Source organism: Rhizomucor pusillus (genome assembly GCF_041956525.1).
Source record: "Rhizomucor pusillus strain CBS 183.67 unplaced genomic scaffold VTP01scaffold_15, whole genome shotgun sequence".
Classification (NCBI taxonomy): Eukaryota; Fungi; Mucoromycota; class Mucoromycetes; order Mucorales; family Lichtheimiaceae; genus Rhizomucor; species Rhizomucor pusillus.
This window is the reverse complement of record NW_027192157.1, coordinates 179,357-196,788: the sequence shown is the minus strand read 5'-3', so window position 1 is coordinate 196,788 and position 17,432 is coordinate 179,357. Positions and strand designations below refer to the sequence as shown.

The following is a 17,432-nucleotide window of genomic DNA, read 5'->3' as shown; positions in this document are numbered from 1 at the left end:
ATGTACCATAGAGTTCGATATGTATGAAATTAACTAACGTCCAATCATCCATTTCTTCTTGACACCTTTCCAGAATCCCTTCTTTTCTTCGCTGCTTTCTGTAGTCGATGCAGGTGTAGATGGCTTTTGTTCTGATGACTGTGGTCGTTCTTGATGCTGCTGCTGCTGCTTTTGTTCTGCCTCTGCTTCCTGCGTCAAGCGGGCAATGCTGTTACTGCTGCTACTGCCCGTCAGGCTACCCACAGCCATGGAAAACCGAGAGAATTTAAGTATGCCGGGAGGTGCCGATGGTGGTGAGGGTGCGATGGAGTAAGGTCTTTGTTTCTGCTGCTGCAAGTCGTCTACGGACGCATGCTTGCCTACTGCAGCAGCGGGCGATGATGACGATAATGCCAGGTTATGTGTTAGTATTTTTGGTGGTGGAGGTGGGAATGATTTAATGGTTACGGCGGCATCATCGCTTGTGGATAGAGCATGTGGTACAGGAGGAAGCGGCTGCTTTGGAGGAGGAGTAGCTGGAGGCAGACCCGATCGAGATAGGATGGATCCTCGAGCAACAACGGGTGCCGAAGGCGGAGACGTCGCCACAGAAGACTCGGTATCGTAGATACTAAACGATGAATCGGCTCTTGGCAACATGCTTACGGGTGAGAAAGACGGACTCGTAGGTGAGGATGCCAGTGACGAGTAACCGGAGACTGCCTCTTCCTCCTCTACAAGATTGAGGGAAGATCGATGGTAAAGGATATTGCTACTGTTCACCGGTCGACCCAGACTGCTTTGTGAGCTGTTACTACGCTGATGATAACTGTGCCTGAGTTCCGCCGTGTCAAGTATGCTGCTGCTTCGTCGCCAACTCTTGCTGCCTGAAAACACCTCGTCATCGTCGCTGCTAAGAGGCATCATGCCAAGTGTATTTGTTACTAGCTCGTCCTCCGCCTCACTGAGCAGTTCAATTTGGCTAGCATCGAGCTCTTCCTGTAAAAATGCAGCCATCCGCTGCTCGAGTGCCCGTTTATCACCAGCGAGCCTCTCTATTTCACTTTTAAGCTCTTGTATCAAGTCATCTTGACTTTGCAGCGATAATTTTTCTTGCAAAGCTAGCACCAATGCGTCTTGCTTCTCGATCACTGCCACAAGCTGTCTGACTTTAAGGCTCTCTTGCTCTTTTTCTTCTACCAGATTAGCTACCAGTGCTTGCGTCGCCAGCTCCTGCTGCGTGAGCGCTTGTTCGTAGTGTTTTCGGGTGCTTTCTAACTGCTGTTCTAATGATTTGATGCGCTTCTCAGCCGTACTTGAAGATGGAATGCTTTGTGTTGCCTCTGATGGATCTGATTTATCGAAATTACTATTGGTATCTATTACTGCTGCGTCGTTGCCAAGGAAAGCGATCGAATATCTTTTTGAAGGTGATGATGAAAGTGAGGATATCGAAGGTGTGGGTGATGGAGTAAAGTTGCGGTCAAAGACATCTGTAATCCACGATGGCCGTTCTTTGGTTCCTTCCTCGGATTTTGGCGAGTCCGGGAGCATCGTCCTGCTGCTGCTGTTGTGTTTAACACTGCTATAATACAAATCCACGCTGCTCCTCCTCGTCGTCGTCGTCGTCGTCGTCGTTGAGTTTATCATTGAGTGCAATTAAAATTCTTGATAAGCGAGCTTTTTTCGTTTAGCTGCTGCTGCTTTCTGGAGACATGGGAGGAGAGACAAGAAAAGAAAGTTTCATTTAGCTCTTGCGTCTTGTCACACACACCAGAAGGGCGCGGTTTGCAACTGAGATTTAATCTTGGGTTGTGCCTGGTTGCCACAACTATTGGAAAAAGGCAACCGAGCACAATGGTGCTAACTTTCGCATGCAGAATAACGTAGATCATTTGCAGGGTCTCTGCCTTGGACTCCCTCTAGAGTAGCTGCAGTGCAAATAAGCCTGATATAGGCTAGCTGCATCGTTGGATTAAGTTGACCCGTTTTTTAAGAAATGATCATCATCCTCGTCGTCGTCAGTTTATTATTCCACATCATCTTTAGCCTGCCGGCTGTTGCCGAGCTTCCCTCGTGGAATAAGACGTCGTTCATAGATCTCGTACTACTTTACACGTAATTCAGAATCTATTATTATTGTTTCACATTGTATGCGTCAAAACTATTGATACCACTGTCCGACAATGTATAAAAGAGTCGATACATCGATTCTCTTCACCCCTTCTTCGATTCTGCATATGCTACATCGTTTTATTTACTGACCATTGCCGCCGAATTAGCAGTTGCAATCGATAAGATTATGCATCACTGAATAACAGTATATGGAGTAGCTCGCTGTTGTCGTAATATGTCTGACGTGATTTTTTATTTTTTGTGAACAGACAGACGATTAAACAATTGCGGGACAGCTTATTAGTTTCTTCGCTAGACTTTATACTACTGAGCCTCATATGTTTAATTAGGTGTTGCCTCAAATTACTATCATATCCAGTATGCAAAACAATGTCGATCGAATATTTAGCGTATGCAAGGGACTTTAACAACAAAGTCCACGGAGGTTGTCAGATCATTTATGTAATTCAATGATTTGCAATTATTTCTCCATACGCCACAGCTACTTACAGGTTATAGCTGACTCTGCCTTGCTATAAAGATCTTCAATAGAAAATGGCTATAGCAACCTTTACGGGCAGTGCTTCCCGCAGGTCGCAATAGTTTAAATTGGGTATCGGCTATTAGCAGTATTCTCATACACCTTAGAGCAAATTTTCATTACAATCGACTAGGGTTCTATTGATGGGCATCAAGTGCATTCTCATACCAGATAACAGATACTTTCAAGCAGTTCTAGGAACATGCAGGCTGAAGGCATAAGTCTTAGCTTAGTATCCAAGATGAAGAATTTGTAAATAACTGAAAAATGAAGCTGCACAATGAATAAATTCTTACGCAGTTTCGAAGAGGCCGAGCTCTAAAGTGAGACCCTGATGAGTAGGGCATCTTGGTGGGAATAGGTGGCGAGGTGGCAGCCATGTGCGGTGTTTGAATATCTGCGCTCGCCATAACTCAACACATCCATTGCGTACAATTAAGCTCCCTCTTTTCTCGCATATAGCACTATGGTGAAGTTCATCAAGGCTGGTAAAGTACGTACAACAACCGGTGGGAATTAACGAAGGCTTGATGGATGAACGAAAATCAACCGGATGGATGGATGAATCGACTTTTTATTTTCGGAGAGGGGCTCGATTAGCGAATGAGCGCACTAACGATGCATGGGCAGGTTGTTGTCATTTTGCAGGGCCGTTACGCCGGCAAGAAGGCCGTCGTTGTCCGCAGTATGTATTACGACAAGACCGAGAATGACCTTCGTCGGCAACGTAACGAAATTTTCGACACGATTCACTAATGCGCGCGCTTCCCCCCTCCCCTGTTAGACCACGACGAGGGTACTAAGGAAAGACCCTACGGTTACGCCGTCGTTGCCGGTATCGAGCGCTACCCCTTGAAGGTCACTCGCGGCATGAACAAGAAGAAGGTCGCTAAGCGCTCCAAGGTTAAGCCCTTCATCAAGATTGTCAACTACAACCACATGATGCCCACTCGGTAAGTTGTCGGTTTGAATACCAGCAGCAGCAGTAGTAGCAGTAGCAGCAGTAAAATTAACAATGGTCGTTATATACAGCTACACTCTTGACTTGGAGCAGTTGAAGGGCACCATCTCTTCCGAGACATTCAAGGAACCTTCCCAGCGCACTGAAGCCAAGAAGGTAAAGGAGGATTTTCATACGAGTTTAGTTTCGAGTATATCATCGATTGAACTTGTTTCATTGGTTTTAGGTCATCAAGAAGCTTCTGGAAGAAAGATATCAGACCGGCAAGAACAAGTGGTTCTTTACCAAGCTCAGATTCTAAGCGCAAGGATTTGAAAAATAAAGACGTGCTATCTTTCCCAGCAGACGAACATTGTATAATGTAATCTCGCACTCGTGATATTGTTTTGTTGTTATTTTCATTTGATGGATGTTAGGATGTGGGATTTACAATGCTTAGTTCTTTGACTTGATTTTGACGAGTTTGATCTAGAAACAGAAATGCAATTTAGTACATGGAAAATACATGCAATTACAGGTACACCTACATCGAAAATCAAAGTGGAGTTGCCAGGAATATCTGGTGGCACACCTCGGCTACCGTAGGCAAGCTTGGGAGGGATGGTCAATCGTCGTTCACCATTGATCTGCATACCAACCACTCCCAGATCCCATCCACTGATGACTTCCTGTCGGCCAACGATGAAGCTGAATGGCTTTCCACCGGTGTTGGAGTCGAATACTTTGTTGTTCTTCTGCAGACGACCCGTGTAACGGACGTAGATCTACAGTGCAGAAATTAGGAACCTCTTTCATTACCGTTTAAGACAGGATCTTGGATACATACACGATCGTTTTTGGCAACAGCAGCTCCTTGACCTTTCTTGAGTTCTTCAATGATCAGACCGTTTGGAAGTTTCTTGACGCTCTTTTCTTCCTTCTTCTCCTTGGCTTTGGCTTCAGCCTGCTTCTTTTCCTGTTCGGCCTTAGCCTTTGCTTCCTCTTGTTTCTTCTTCTTTTCCTGGTCAGCCTTGGCCTTGGCTTCTGCTTGCTTCTTCTTTTCCTGGTCAGCCTTAGCCTTTGCTTCTGCTTGCTTCTTCTTCTCTTGCTCAGCCTTTGCCTTTGCTTCCGCCTCCTTCTTCTTTTGTTGTTCTGCCTTGGCCTTCACTCCGGCTTGCTTCTTCTTCTCCTGTTCAGCCTTAGCCTTGGATTGGGTCTCGGCCTTTTGCTTTTTGGAAGCAGGCTGTTCCTTGATCGGCTCAGCTACCCGCTTCTTATCTTTCTTGGTAGGAGCAGGCTTTTCCTCTTCCTCCTCTTCCTCGCTTTCTTCCTCTTCCTCCTCGTCTTCGTCTTCTTCACTTTCTTCCTCTTCTTCGTCGGATTCCTCCTCATCTTCATCTGATTCAGCCATATCAGCTTCGTCAGATTTGATTTCTTCGTCTTCAGAGCCCATCTCGACATCTTCCTCGATTAAACCTTTGATAAATGCATACTTTAGCGAGGAGATTAGCAAAAAGTGCTATTTATCGACTAACCTTCCTTTCTCAAACGTTCCAACATTTTGAGTGTCTTGTCGACTTCTGGTTTGCGTCTGTAGAGTTCAGCTTCATCGAATTCGTAGTTGCCAGTCAAGTGGACGACACTTGATACATCCAGTTAGCGCATTATTAGTAGACTCAGCTTGTCATGACACTTACTTTGCGCCATTCGAAGTAAACATAATCTCTTCGCCTTCGGATAGTATAAGATCAAGCAGTTGTTGCTCAACCTATTTATTTCCGTTATCGGGACCTTGTTCCTAAATAAATCATGGCATCTGGCAGACACATACCTTGTCGGGCACCAAGGTGCAAAGTGCAAACTGCTTCTCGTTGACTGACACGTACACAGTGGTAGGCTTGTTGCTTTTGATTTCTTCTGTCAACGCTGCCTACATCTGAAATCAATAATCCCTGGTTCATTTTACGCGTCGATCTGCCCAAATCATACCATGGAAAGGCGGAAGCTCGCCGTCACTGTTTGATGGTACTTTCTGCCGGGTATGACCTCGAGACCTTGAATTGATCTTTGAGTTTACAAAAGCATCCCGCAAGCAGAGCAATATTGCTTACCCCAAAATCCCCTCACTGTCATTTTAATTACTAGCAAAAAGTAAAAAAAAATAGGGATTGGGAATTCACAAGCGCAGAGAAATTTTCACCGAGGCAACTGAATTTGTTTCCGCTTTTGGGCACATCTAAGGCCCTCAACTCAAAGATTCCGAAGGACATTCCTGACCTGAAACTCTCAAGTCGAACGACACTATAGCTTAAAGCAATGCAACAATCACGCTGGTGGACCTGTGGTATGAAATTACAGTTATCATTATTAAATCCTGAACAAGCAGGATATACTAAAACTAGTTCTTAACTTCAAACAGGTACTGGACAGCGACATCGTCGCATACTCAGGCTCTACATGCAAACTGGTAATCCCAGGTCTAGGCCAGTGTCCATGACAAGCGGATAGCGATATACCTGTCCGGAGTTAATAACTGGGCTAGGAGGTTATTAATAACTTATATTAATACGACTTGCGTTCCTCTCCCCAGACATTTTGGATCCCCCACGCTTCAGCCATGGATATTTTATTGCTTACAGTAATAAATGGTGATCATTCAAGTGCTTAGAAAAATCGTTGGCACTTACTTCAAAATGCTTCTCGCAAATCACGAGGTTCAGGGCGCTTACAATATGAGTGGATTCAGACTTTTCTAGCTTTCTAGTCCAATGGATTGAAATATATTAACTGTGCAAAGTACACCTTTTCCAAAAATTAATGTCGTTGCAATTTGCCGTTTTGGTGTATAAATGTATTATAAAAATTTCACAAAATGCGACATTACTTTTGGGAAAAAGTGTATAGGCACATATCTTTGGCTCCATGACGGACAAGCTTCGAGATGCATGAATTCAGATTGCGTTACCAATAGATTCCTGCTCATACTCTTAGAGATAAGTCGGTCATTGCCAATCTACCTTCTCTAGCACAGTATCAAATGTTTCAAATACGATTTACTATATGTATTTGCTGGTCCATTTATTGTTGGTCTCTTGCCCTCTAATCATGTTACCCATGCGAAGGATACTACTAGGTCTGAGATTGAATTACTCGCAACTCTTGCAACTCGCGATGATGCACACGTTGCCGCCAAGCTAAGCTTTTCCTGCACGTAAGACACCAACGCAGTGAGAACAATGGTAAGTAATCTTGATGCAGCTTGCATGACCTTGTCCGATCAAAGACCTGGACTTGTCAATAATCATTGACGGCCAGCACGAAACGACGCCTCAGAAAGCGACCATTACGCAGCACAATGTCTAACCTGGAACTTTTTGTTCCTGTAGGACGACAAAATGTCTGACGTCGGGGCACCGAATGATACACCATACGATCCAGACCAAAATATGGCCGAGGTTGACCAGGCACCAGCACTGTCAATCGTGGACGACGGTAAGTGTTTGCCTTAGTTTTGAGATACAAGTCTCCGCGATCCTTATCGAGTTTAATTGCTTATAGCCGATGAAGTGGCCGACAAGGAACTCCCACCAACGGAAGAAGAGGTTATCGAAACGGGCATTCATCATTGGGAGATAGACAATTGGAAAGATTTGCCTGACCGAACCCAAGGTCCCGTTTTCGAAGCGGGTGGACATAAATGGCAAGTTCCGAGCAATTCTTTCTGACAAATGCATGTGCCAACGAAAAAAAACCAATCTCTTTAGGAATATCCTTCTGTTCCCAAGAGGAAATAACAATCCGCATACCTTATCCATTTATCTGGAGTTTGCGGATTTGCGAGACAATCCTCCACCAGATACATATGCTTGCGCATACTTTGCGATTTGCATCTCCCAACCATCTGATCCGACTCAATACATTTCTCAGTGTAAGCTCGTGATTCGTACATTTGCTTTACTTTGATGCTGTTAACTCGTGGAACAATAGTTGCACAGCATCGATTCAGCGCGGAAGAATCCGATTGGGGCTTTGCGAAATTTATGGAACTGCACCGTCTCTACCAGGCAGACCCGCATACTGGAGAAGGCCCTTATTTGGAGGCTGACAAATTGAGAATAACAGTTTTTGTCCGAGTTGTCAAAGATCCTACTGGAGTTCTTTGGCACAACTTTATCAAGTAAGATAATTTATGCAATAGGTTGCTTGATGATGACTGATGTTACCTTCAATTTAGTTATGATTCTAAAAAGACGACTGGCTACGTCGGCCTAAAGAATCAGGGCGCCACCTGCTATATGAATTCGTTATTCCAGTCTCTATATTGCACAAACTATTTCCGGAAAGCCGTCTATCAGATCCCAACAGAGAATGATGATCCGAATAATAGTATACCATTTGCATTACAGCGGCTTTTCTATAATTTGCAGTATAATGATAATCCTGTTGGTAAGTGAAGCTATTTGGAAGGTATTATGATTGCCAGGATATTGATAAATTCCATCCAGGCACCACCGAATTGACACGTTCTTTCGGATGGAAATCTGTTGACGCATTTATGCAGCATGATGTCCAAGAATTCAATCGAGTTTTGCAAGACGCATTGGAAGTCAAAATGAAGGTAGTTACAGATATCGGTATATCGTATCAGGGTTCAATAACACTGAGTCTATCTAATGCTAGGATACTCCAGCGGATGGTGCTATTAAAAAGCTATTTCTCGGCAAGATGAGAAGCTATATCAAGTGTATAAATGTTAATTATGAATCCAGTCGCTCAGAGGATTATTATGGTGGGTAAAAAAGAAAGACTGGGAATAATGCACAGAAAGTCTCTTACCTCAGCATACTTTTCTAGACATTCAATTGAACGTGAAAGGATGCAAGAACCTGGAAGAATCTTTCAAAAATTATGTTGCGGAAGAAACTTTGGAGGGCGAGAATAAGTATATGGCGGAAGGTTATGGCCTCCAAGATGCCAAGAAGGGTGTCATTTTCGAGAGTTTTCCTCCGGTCTTGCATCTCCAACTGAAAAGATTCGAATATGACATTATGAAGGACTCCATGGTCAAAGTATGTTTCCATTTCAAATGTATCCATGAGTCAGCCAGCGTCTAATTTTACTTCGCTAGATAAATGACCGCCATGAATTTCCTCTGGAAATTGATTTGGAACCTTACCTATCACCCAATGCAGACCGCTCTCAACCACACAAGTATGCTTTACACGGAGTCCTTGTACACAGTGGCGATGTTAGTGGAGGACATTACTTTGCATTTGTAAAACCTACAAAAGACGGCAAATGGTGAGGATTGTGGATCTTTGCAACATTTGTATTCGTATCTGACATGTTTCCATTTAGGCTCAAATTTGACGATGACAGAGTCATACCTGCTGCTTTGAAGGAAGTTTTGGAGGAAAACTATGGCGGTGAACCCTTGAACAGTTTTGGAATGAATGCTCGCCCTAATGTGCGCATGTATAAGAGGTTCACCAATGCCTACATGCTTGTGTACATCCGCGAATCTATGCTTGACGAGATTCTTACCCCTGTTACGGACCAAGACATTCCACAACATCTTATCAAGCGTATGGAAGATGAACGCCTGGCTTACGAAAGACGAAAGAAAGAGCATGAGGAGATGCATTTGTACATGAAGGTGTATATCGTCACTGACAAAACGTTCCAATCCAACGAAGGCTTTGATTTCATCGATCTTAATACTCGGCATAAAAACGGCGACTCTGCTGTTATCGATCTGCGAGAACGCAAGGATATGGTATACGGTGCATTTATGGAAAATCTAGCAAACACTTTAGGCCTCGAATTGGGCCATTTCCGGCTATGGCTACTCGTCAACAGACAAAATCGAACAGTCCGCCCAGATGCACCCATTCCTGAAAGCGAAGAGGAGTATAAGCTTACCTTGGAAGAAATTGCTCAAAAGTATGCAACAGATAGCCAACAACTGCGACTTTATGTGGAAACTGCTCAGGCCTTCGAGAACGGAGTTCCCGTATTCCCACCAGCGCCAGCCAATGGAACCCGACAAACTCTCGTATTTATTAAATTATTTGAACCGGAGAAGCAGCGGATCCGGTAAGGCAATCGACGAAACTTATTGATAAACCTAATTGCTAATGGATCGTTTCAGTGGTATCGGCCGTTTGTACGTGCCAAAGCTTGGCAAAGTGGGTTCCATCATTGATGCACTTAACGAGATGGCTGGATTCCCAGCTGGCACAGAGCTGCTCCTATTTGAAGAAATTAAGCCAACAATGATCGATCAGATGGATCTTAATGTAACGTTTACCGAAGCAGAGATTCAAGATGGTGATATTATTTGTATACAACGCTGGATTTCAAAGGAAGAGTAAGTGGCTTCTGTTCTCAATAATCTTGTCCTAGCTACTCTAACAGAATATTACAGTGCACAGAAGATGGAGGAACAAGATATTTATCCGTTTGTTCCGACCTATTTGGATTTTCTCCTGAAGAAAGTCAATGTATTGTTTTCACCCAAGGACCGCAATCCGGAAAAGGAAATCGAGTTAGTGCTGCATAAAGGGCTGAAGTACGACGATGTAGCACTTCGACTCGGCAACAAGATTGGTACCGACCCTGCAAAGATACAGTTTTTCGTCGCTGGAATTAACGATGAACCGAAGAATGCAATTCGACGTTTGCCTAATTTGCCGCTGGAAGAAATGCTGCATGGTCCATACAACCGAACGGCGACTTTGCATTGCAAATTGTTCTATGAAGTCCTTGATATCAGCCTCGCTGAGCTTGAACTCAAGCGACTTGTCAAGATCAACGTTTGCGCGCCGACGCTAAAGGATTGTAACCCTGTCGAAGTATGGATGCCAAAGACAGGACGAATTGGCGATCTATTGCGGGAAGTCAAGTTTGAAGCTTCTGCGAATGGAACCAGAAGAATCCGAGTCTACGAAGCCATTAACCACCGTTTCCATCGCGAGTTCCTCTCTACAGATAGCTTATCTCAGCTATCTGACAGTCCATCAGCGCAGCTTTACGCAGAGGTAGGATTGACCTGGATGTTTGCTTATTGCTTATGTAGAGATATTGATTTTATTTATGTAGGTCATTCCGGAGGAGGAGCAATTGATGGCTGATGGTGACATTTTCGTTGGTGTGTTCCATTATCAAAGAGATATCTCGAGAACACATGGTGTACCGTTCAAGTTCCTAGTTAAAAAGGTTTGTAGAAAGTTAACTCTCACGATTTCTTTTTTCTCATGGTGGAATACTCCAGGATGAGCCATTCAGTGAAACCAAAAAGCGATTGCAAGCAAGGACAGGCATTCCTGACAAAGAGTGGAGCAAAGTCAAATTCAATATTGTTTCCTCATACTCTGCTGCTCCTATTGATGACGGTAAGTTGATATTGTCATGACGGGTTGTATGGTGGTATCTCTAACTTATATCACAATTTAGATGACTATAAATTGAGTGACCATCAATTTGGCCAAGAAGATTCTCTTGGACTCGACCACATTGACCGTACAGGACGTGTAAACAGAATAGGATTAGAAAAACCGCTTTCTATTCGAGGTTAGAAAAAAGTAAAGTCTGTAAAAGCCCTGAGCGTTTCCTTTGAGAATTATTTCGTCAGCGCCGCAATAGAATCTAGCACATAGCGGAGAGTGATCTGTTGTCGTCGTGCGAACAAGAACACTTTTTGGCACCACCAATGTTGATGGAGAGTTGAGTGTGCACTGGAGCGACAGGTCCCACAAGGTTTTCTGTGATCAGCTGATACACGCATACAGGCTCACAAAAAAGAGCAGTGATCCGCTTTGCAGTTGCCATGGCCCCCCCCCCCGGCAGTAACCTCTATCTCTTCCGTGTTTTTCGCCAGGTGCCCGGAACCTACACAAACACTTACTTTGCCTTTCCTCCTTCTCCTCTCTTTTTTCTCCTTGTTGTGTTTAACGCAATTGCGCGCGGGTGTGGCACAGTGCTCATTTCACAACTAACTCAACGGACGAGAGAATGATTCTGTACAAACTTGTTGTCCTTGGAGACGGCGGCGTTGGCAAGGTAAAATAGCAGGCTCCGAGGTGGTGAGAGAGAAGTATAAAAATAATATTAATATCCGGTTTGTTCTAGACAGCGTTGACCATTCAAGTAAGGGACTATTTGAATAAGTGTGGATTAATTATAATGGAGCTGACGGTATACATTCTGACTACCAAAGCTATGTTTGAACCATTTTGTTGGTAAGTGGAATTGAGTGTGTGTATGAGCGAGGGCGCGCTCGCGCGTGCACGCACCACCCAGGGCTAGAATAGAGAAGAACCTTATTAAGTTTCACACATTTCCCATAGAGGTAACGAAGGAAAATTTTAACGTTTTTCCAACAACGCGAGGAGGCTGACGCCCTTTCCAGACATACGATCCCACCATCGAGGACTCGTATCGCAAACAAGTAGTTATAGACGACCAGCCGTGTGTGCTTGAAGTTTTAGATACGGCGGGCCAAGGTGGGAGATTGTGAGAGAGAAGAAGTGTGTGTATGTACGTATATTAATTATATAAATGGTACAATACAACGACAGAGGAATACACGGCGTTGCGGGATCAGTGGATCCGAGACGGTGAAGGGTTCCTGATCGTGTACTCGATATCGTCCAGATCGACGTTTGAACGCGTGGAGCGGTTCCGAGATCAGATATTTCGGGTCAAGGATGTGACGGATGTGCCGCTCATCCTGGTAGGCAACAAGAGCGATAAGGTGACAGAACGGGAAGTTTCGCGCGAAGAAGGCATCCAGATGGCGAAAAAGCTTAACTGCGAGTTTATCGAAACGTCCGCCAAGACTTGCGTCAATGTTGAGCGGTCTTTCTACGCCGTCGTGAGAATGATTCGAGCAAAGCGGGAAGGCACCCAACATCACGGAGGCAAAAGGCGATCCAGCAAGACGAAGTGCCACATGTTGTGATCCCCACCAGCTGCAAGAGTACCTACGACTCCAACAAGAACAACAACAGCAACAGCAACCGAGGACATGTATACTTGAATGCAAGCAAAAATGGTATATTTTAATTCTCTACCCTACTACACGCAGACCTAAGTCGACATGATACACGCAACCCATCAACCAACGCCTTTTTTTTCTTTTTTTTTCTTTTTGGCTTGCCTACAGGAAAAATAATGAGCTAAATCCTCCCTTCTGGTTGTAATACTTTCTCTCTTTCTCTCCTTTTTGTTTTTTCTACATTTGGTCCATACTTTCTCTCTCTCTCTTTTTATCCGTTTCTTTATGTTGAAGTTTTACTTGGCGATACCACAGCACCAGCAACATTATGTACCATTAAAGCAAAAATACATCCGGTCCCTTTTTCGTGCTTGCAGTGTGACACGCGATCGACTACAGCATTTAAATTAAAAAGAACAACGATGCAACTAGTACATGCAGCAAAGTGCTACGAATTATGTATGCAATGATGAGAACCATGGAGTTCAGCGCCAGAAAGGAGATCAGAGGGGAATGTTGTCTGAATTTTACAGGAGAAGATTGATGTACACAAGCTCAAATGGGTTCAGAAGCGAACTCATCCCACCATCTGCTTCGCAGCAACGCCGCTGTAGGTAGGTCATGCATCAAACCGATCTAGGTTTGGCGAATAATCGAGATCCCTGCATATATCTGTTGACATTTCAACGAACGGGTAATCTCAGACGACCCGCTATATCCACCGTGTACCAGCAGCAGCAACAGCAGAAAACTGCTTTCTTTTGTTTTTTCTCTTCTTCCTTTTACAAGCTCTTATCAAGTACAATAATAACATGGCATTACAGCAACATCAGCAGCTACTACAGCAACGGCGGCCGACACCAACCTACAGTGCGCCGACTCTCAAAACTAACAACGTCTACCTAGTGGATCCAGCTCCTCCTCAGCAGCGGCGGCGTGCCTCCTACAGCGACCACCACATTGATGTCAACCTCGCTGCAGAAATCGGGCAGGCGCTAGTGTCCAAAATACGTGCTTTGCAGCTGGATCTAGAAAAGCACAAAGAAAAGTTATCGAATCTGCGAGCGGACAAGTTGGCGATGCAGAGGCGATTAAATGAGTTGGTTGACGAGCTTGCTGCCAAAACTGAGCATGAAGGTAAGGGGTCCAATATGCATTAAAGTATGTACATAAGAAATGCTTTCTTTTTCTCAATGGTTGCTGCAAATATAGATCACTTGAACGAAGAGCTGCTGAACCTGGAAGTAACTAGACAACGCCTTAAGAAACAGATCCGGAACCTAGGGCACAAACTCGCGCGATCGCAGTTGGAGCAGGCAAGGATGCTGCGCGAACAAAGCCTTGTTAACCAGGAGCTTGAGCTGTCGAAAGCTGTCCAGGAGAGCCGGGAGGAGGAGGAAAGAACAAGAGTGACAGAACTGCAAAGCAAACTCGAGTCAACGCAGCTAGAAAATAAGCGATTGTCCGACCTCTTGGAAGATAGGGGCAGGCATTTCTGTGCGCCTTGCAGCAACAGCAGCTTCGGCAAGCATGATGATATCAAACAACAAGACGAATGCAGCACTTTGAGCAGCAGTGCCAGCACAGATGACAACGAGTACGAACAAGTATGCGTTGAAGAAGAACAACGTATGCTAAAGTTGACAACAGCAGCAGACTCACCCAGGCCCAAATCCTGGGCATGCACGTCAAGACTACCTCCTCCTCCTTCAGTGCAACAACCTGGCAACAAAGAACGTGTGAGGAGCATGGTTATCGGTGACACCCAGATGGTATACAAGGCTCGAGTCGCTGTTGGTGACTGGATGTGGAAATACACGCGGAACGTAACGGGGGAGCGACGGCATCGCAGGTTTGTCTGGATAGACCCGGACGAAAAAATCCTGTACTGGCGCAAGTGCAGCGATCCAAAGATAAACGCTAAAAGTGGTATGTAAAAAAAAATTAAAATCAGCGATCAAACAGAGGTTGCATCCTATTAACTGGCATGCTTATTAAGCTCGGCTACTTTCCTTTGCGATCCAACCGACCGCCGCCGCTCCTGCTACGACTAATTACCGTAGTATGCTCCAAAAAATCATCCCGTCCTTTGTCTTCCAGACGCATCAGCGAGATATCAAGCTTCAGTGCCTCGTTCAAGAAACGTTTCTCGCGTGGCAAGAGGTAGAGAGAGAGAAAGAGAGAGAGAGAGTGAGAGTTTAAACGGATCGCTAAAAGTAAAGCTTACATGTCTAAATGTTTACAACTCAGGCACTGACGGAACTGTTTCCAGAGTCTACTAGCAGCATGGCGGAATTCGATGCAGCAGCAGTGCAGCAACAAAAGCGGGCTTCGCTCTCCCGGCTATTGAAACAGGCACCTTCGTCCTCGCTCCGGAGCATTGCTTCCTTCTACAAACGAAACAACAATGCCGCGGATTACTCAGCCCCTATCGTAGCAGTCGCGCAAAGTAAAGATAATCAATTTGACGACGACTGTAAGAGTAACGGCCAGATAGAACGCAACGTATTTCCTCCGTTACCCAGCACCGCGAAACCTGTTCTAGCTACCAACGCAAAGACAGCAGCAGATCGTCGAGGTGCTTTGAGATTATCAGATGATATCAAGACAAGACGCCAACAACAACCCTCGTCGCTGTCACATCGTATTTCCTCTCGATTGCTTCGGTTGAGCGCAACCGACGAGATAGCAGTCCCGTACGATCAAAAAGTTGAATGCTAAAGGAGAGGGGGAAATAAAACGTGAAATGACAACACTGTTATTGTTGAAATAATAATAAGATTGTAATAATTACTTTAAATAACGTAAGATGTAGGTGTAGCAAGTAAGAGGTGATACGCAGAAAAGACAAGACAGGATGTATACAAGTAGATAAATATAAAAATGTGAGTGCGTGAATGCAGGTTTGGAGGAAGTGCAAAATTGGTAATGGTGGGTATTGGAGGAGGATCAACAGATGTATATGTACAGCAAAAAGGTGCCATTATCTGTTCAACCAGAAATGACTGCCGAGGCTTGATCCAGTCGAATCGCACGAATAGCGTTTCCGTACGTTACCACTTGGTGACGATGGGAGAGAATACGTCGTTGCTGTGGCAATGGTGGCCGAGCTACTTGTCGAAGGCGACGACCGGTGCTTGATCCACAGAGGCGGGGGAGTCGAGGGTGACGATGGTGAAAAGATATTGATGCCTGCCGCTGCGTGAGTTGTTTCCATGGTACTGATACTATCGTCTGTCGTTGTCAGCGAGTAATCGTCGTCGTCGTCGTTGTTGATGTCAATACTCTCCTTGACGCTGCTTTCTTCTTCAGCAGGCTGTTGTTCAAGGCGTGCACAGCGGAACCATTTACGGCGCCGGGACAGCATCGCGAGACGCTTCCAGTCCCAGTCAGTGTACTGCCACCCGCAAGTGTCGACTTTCCAGGAAGGGTCTACCCAGACCCAGTAACTTGTAACGCCGTGCTCGGTGATAGGCGGCGGCAGGACAAACTCGTCCATGGACGGAGTAGCCTCCAAGTACTCGTCGGACCTATTCATGTTGTTGTGATCAGATTAACCAATGAAGCCATATTGGGCTGTATGCAATTCGTACCACGCGGGATGGTCACAAGGTGCACTCCAACCTTTGTGAAGCCACCATCGTTGGTGCTCAATAAGAGTGAAACAATACAACCGATCAAACTCTGGATCTGCCGCCGTCGTTGCGACCGCGTTACTGCTGCTACTAACATCGAGTGCGGATGGCCGACTGCAGCGCCGCAGTGCAATGGCACGCAGTGCAGAAAACCACGGACTCCGCCATGCGAGGCACAAGCAGCCGAGGCACCACACACTGGCCCTTAAATGGCCGCTGTAAATAATCACGCACCACATTGTATAACACACAGCAAGCATTCGTCGTTTATGTTGTTGCTCACGGCCATGCGCAATGTAGGTCTTGAGCTTACCGAGCGCGCTGCAGAGTGTGGCGATAAACGTTGCGAGTTCCGACAACTCCTGCGTCATCTCGTCCTCATTGCAATCTTGCTTCTGCTGCTGCTGTTGTCGAACAGGCCTGCTGGACAGCGCATGTATGAAAACGGGCAGCGCAACAGCCAGAGTTAGCTGGTGGTGGAAGCAGAGACAGGTCCAAACAAGGATCGTTAAAAGCATCCTTGAATAGTTGCTGCTGTTGTTGCTGTTTGTACATTTATTGTTCGTCGTTTTCTCGGTCGTCGACCATTGCAACAATCGAACAATGAGAGCGAGGTTGTGGATGCAGGGCTGCAAGATCTTTAAACTTTCATTGATATCATGATGTGATGACGCTGATGATGATGATATTGATGGCTTTTCTGTGGGCATGTATAAATACCGGGAGAGAGAAAGAGATGTGTGTGTGAATGTAAGAGAGAGAGAGAACACAATTGGGGGTTGGGGTAAGGTACGACGAGGGCGGAGGAGGAGACAGAGGAGGTGGTGGAGTGGAAAATGTTTTTCGATCTTTTTTTGACTTGTCCGGTAGGCGCCTGGCTGGAGGATAAACTTTTAACGACTATACTGCAAACAAGGGGTCCCCTATTCCCCTTTCCTCGAAATAAATGATCGAGCATATTATTATTCTTCTTCTTTTTCTCTTTGCAAAGGTAACCGCGGCCGTAGTAATAACCTCATCAGTTTAAATTAATGATCATCTTTTGTACGACGTGCCACACGCCGCCAAGTCGAAGCAAAAAAGCATTGTTGTCTCGTCGCTTCTGCGCGTTGTCGGTTGAAAGTAAGATTACCTGCCGACAGGGCAAGTTCTCAAACATTGGAACATCATCCAGCCATTTACACATTGCTGCTGCTGCTTCTTTCTATTATTATCCTTAAATCA

General features: G+C 45.2%; 8 protein-coding genes across 8 annotated transcripts; 4 read left to right on the top strand and 4 right to left on the bottom strand.

The window, feature by feature from the left end:
* Positions 1 to 33: 33 nt before the first annotated feature.
* Positions 34 to 1,533, bottom strand: VTP01DRAFT_3041 (uncharacterized protein; the record flags this gene model as incomplete). Its single annotated transcript, XM_069381569.1, has 1 exon — positions 34 to 1,533. One exon carries the CDS (start codon positions 1,531 to 1,533, stop codon positions 34 to 36), a length of 1,500 nt encoding a protein of 499 aa, XP_069236688.1.
* A 1,239-nt stretch (positions 1,534 to 2,772) lies between these two features.
* On the bottom strand, positions 2,773 to 3,045 carry VTP01DRAFT_3040 (uncharacterized protein; the record flags this gene model as incomplete). Its single annotated transcript, XM_069381568.1, has 2 exons — positions 2,773 to 2,829; positions 2,932 to 3,045. The coding sequence occupies 2 exons, from the start codon at positions 3,043 to 3,045 to the stop codon at positions 2,773 to 2,775; spliced, it is 171 nt and encodes a 56-aa protein (XP_069236687.1).
* A 56-nt stretch (positions 3,046 to 3,101) lies between these two features.
* Positions 3,102 to 3,911, top strand: VTP01DRAFT_3039 (60S ribosomal eL27 domain-containing protein; the record flags this gene model as incomplete). Its single annotated transcript, XM_069381566.1, has 4 exons — positions 3,102 to 3,128; positions 3,266 to 3,320; positions 3,420 to 3,588; positions 3,668 to 3,911. The coding sequence occupies 4 exons, from the start codon at positions 3,102 to 3,104 to the stop codon at positions 3,909 to 3,911; spliced, it is 495 nt and encodes a 164-aa protein (XP_069236686.1).
* Positions 3,912 to 4,031: 120 nt separating this feature from the next.
* On the bottom strand, positions 4,032 to 5,708 carry VTP01DRAFT_3038 (uncharacterized protein; the record flags this gene model as incomplete). Its single annotated transcript, XM_069381565.1, has 8 exons — positions 4,032 to 4,064; positions 4,124 to 4,360; positions 4,423 to 5,051; positions 5,111 to 5,217; positions 5,273 to 5,343; positions 5,407 to 5,505; positions 5,565 to 5,629; positions 5,687 to 5,708. 8 exons carry the CDS (start codon positions 5,706 to 5,708, stop codon positions 4,032 to 4,034), a joined length of 1,263 nt encoding a protein of 420 aa, XP_069236685.1.
* Positions 5,709 to 6,811: 1,103 nt separating this feature from the next.
* On the top strand, positions 6,812 to 11,152 carry VTP01DRAFT_3037 (uncharacterized protein; the record flags this gene model as incomplete). Its single annotated transcript, XM_069381564.1, has 16 exons — positions 6,812 to 6,814; positions 6,962 to 7,067; positions 7,134 to 7,275; positions 7,340 to 7,503; positions 7,563 to 7,752; positions 7,810 to 8,021; positions 8,081 to 8,193; positions 8,256 to 8,364; positions 8,430 to 8,644; positions 8,704 to 8,876; positions 8,934 to 9,671; positions 9,727 to 9,945; positions 10,003 to 10,615; positions 10,677 to 10,793; positions 10,849 to 10,969; positions 11,031 to 11,152. The coding sequence occupies 16 exons, from the start codon at positions 6,812 to 6,814 to the stop codon at positions 11,150 to 11,152; spliced, it is 3,357 nt and encodes a 1,118-aa protein (XP_069236684.1).
* A 436-nt stretch (positions 11,153 to 11,588) lies between these two features.
* VTP01DRAFT_3036 (uncharacterized protein) lies at positions 11,589 to 12,679 on the top strand (the record flags this gene model as incomplete). Its single annotated transcript, XM_069381563.1, has 7 exons — positions 11,589 to 11,636; positions 11,706 to 11,723; positions 11,794 to 11,815; positions 11,888 to 11,925; positions 11,986 to 12,079; positions 12,155 to 12,447; positions 12,497 to 12,679. 7 exons carry the CDS (start codon positions 11,589 to 11,591, stop codon positions 12,677 to 12,679), a joined length of 696 nt encoding a protein of 231 aa, XP_069236683.1.
* A 706-nt stretch (positions 12,680 to 13,385) lies between these two features.
* VTP01DRAFT_3035 (uncharacterized protein) lies at positions 13,386 to 15,294 on the top strand (the record flags this gene model as incomplete). Its single annotated transcript, XM_069381562.1, has 4 exons — positions 13,386 to 13,710; positions 13,786 to 14,502; positions 14,573 to 14,736; positions 14,824 to 15,294. 4 exons carry the CDS (start codon positions 13,386 to 13,388, stop codon positions 15,292 to 15,294), a joined length of 1,677 nt encoding a protein of 558 aa, XP_069236682.1.
* A 262-nt stretch (positions 15,295 to 15,556) lies between these two features.
* VTP01DRAFT_3034 (uncharacterized protein) lies at positions 15,557 to 16,918 on the bottom strand (the record flags this gene model as incomplete). Its single annotated transcript, XM_069381561.1, has 2 exons — positions 15,557 to 16,103; positions 16,167 to 16,918. The coding sequence occupies 2 exons, from the start codon at positions 16,916 to 16,918 to the stop codon at positions 15,557 to 15,559; spliced, it is 1,299 nt and encodes a 432-aa protein (XP_069236681.1).
* Between the last annotated feature and the right edge of the window lie 514 nt (positions 16,919 to 17,432).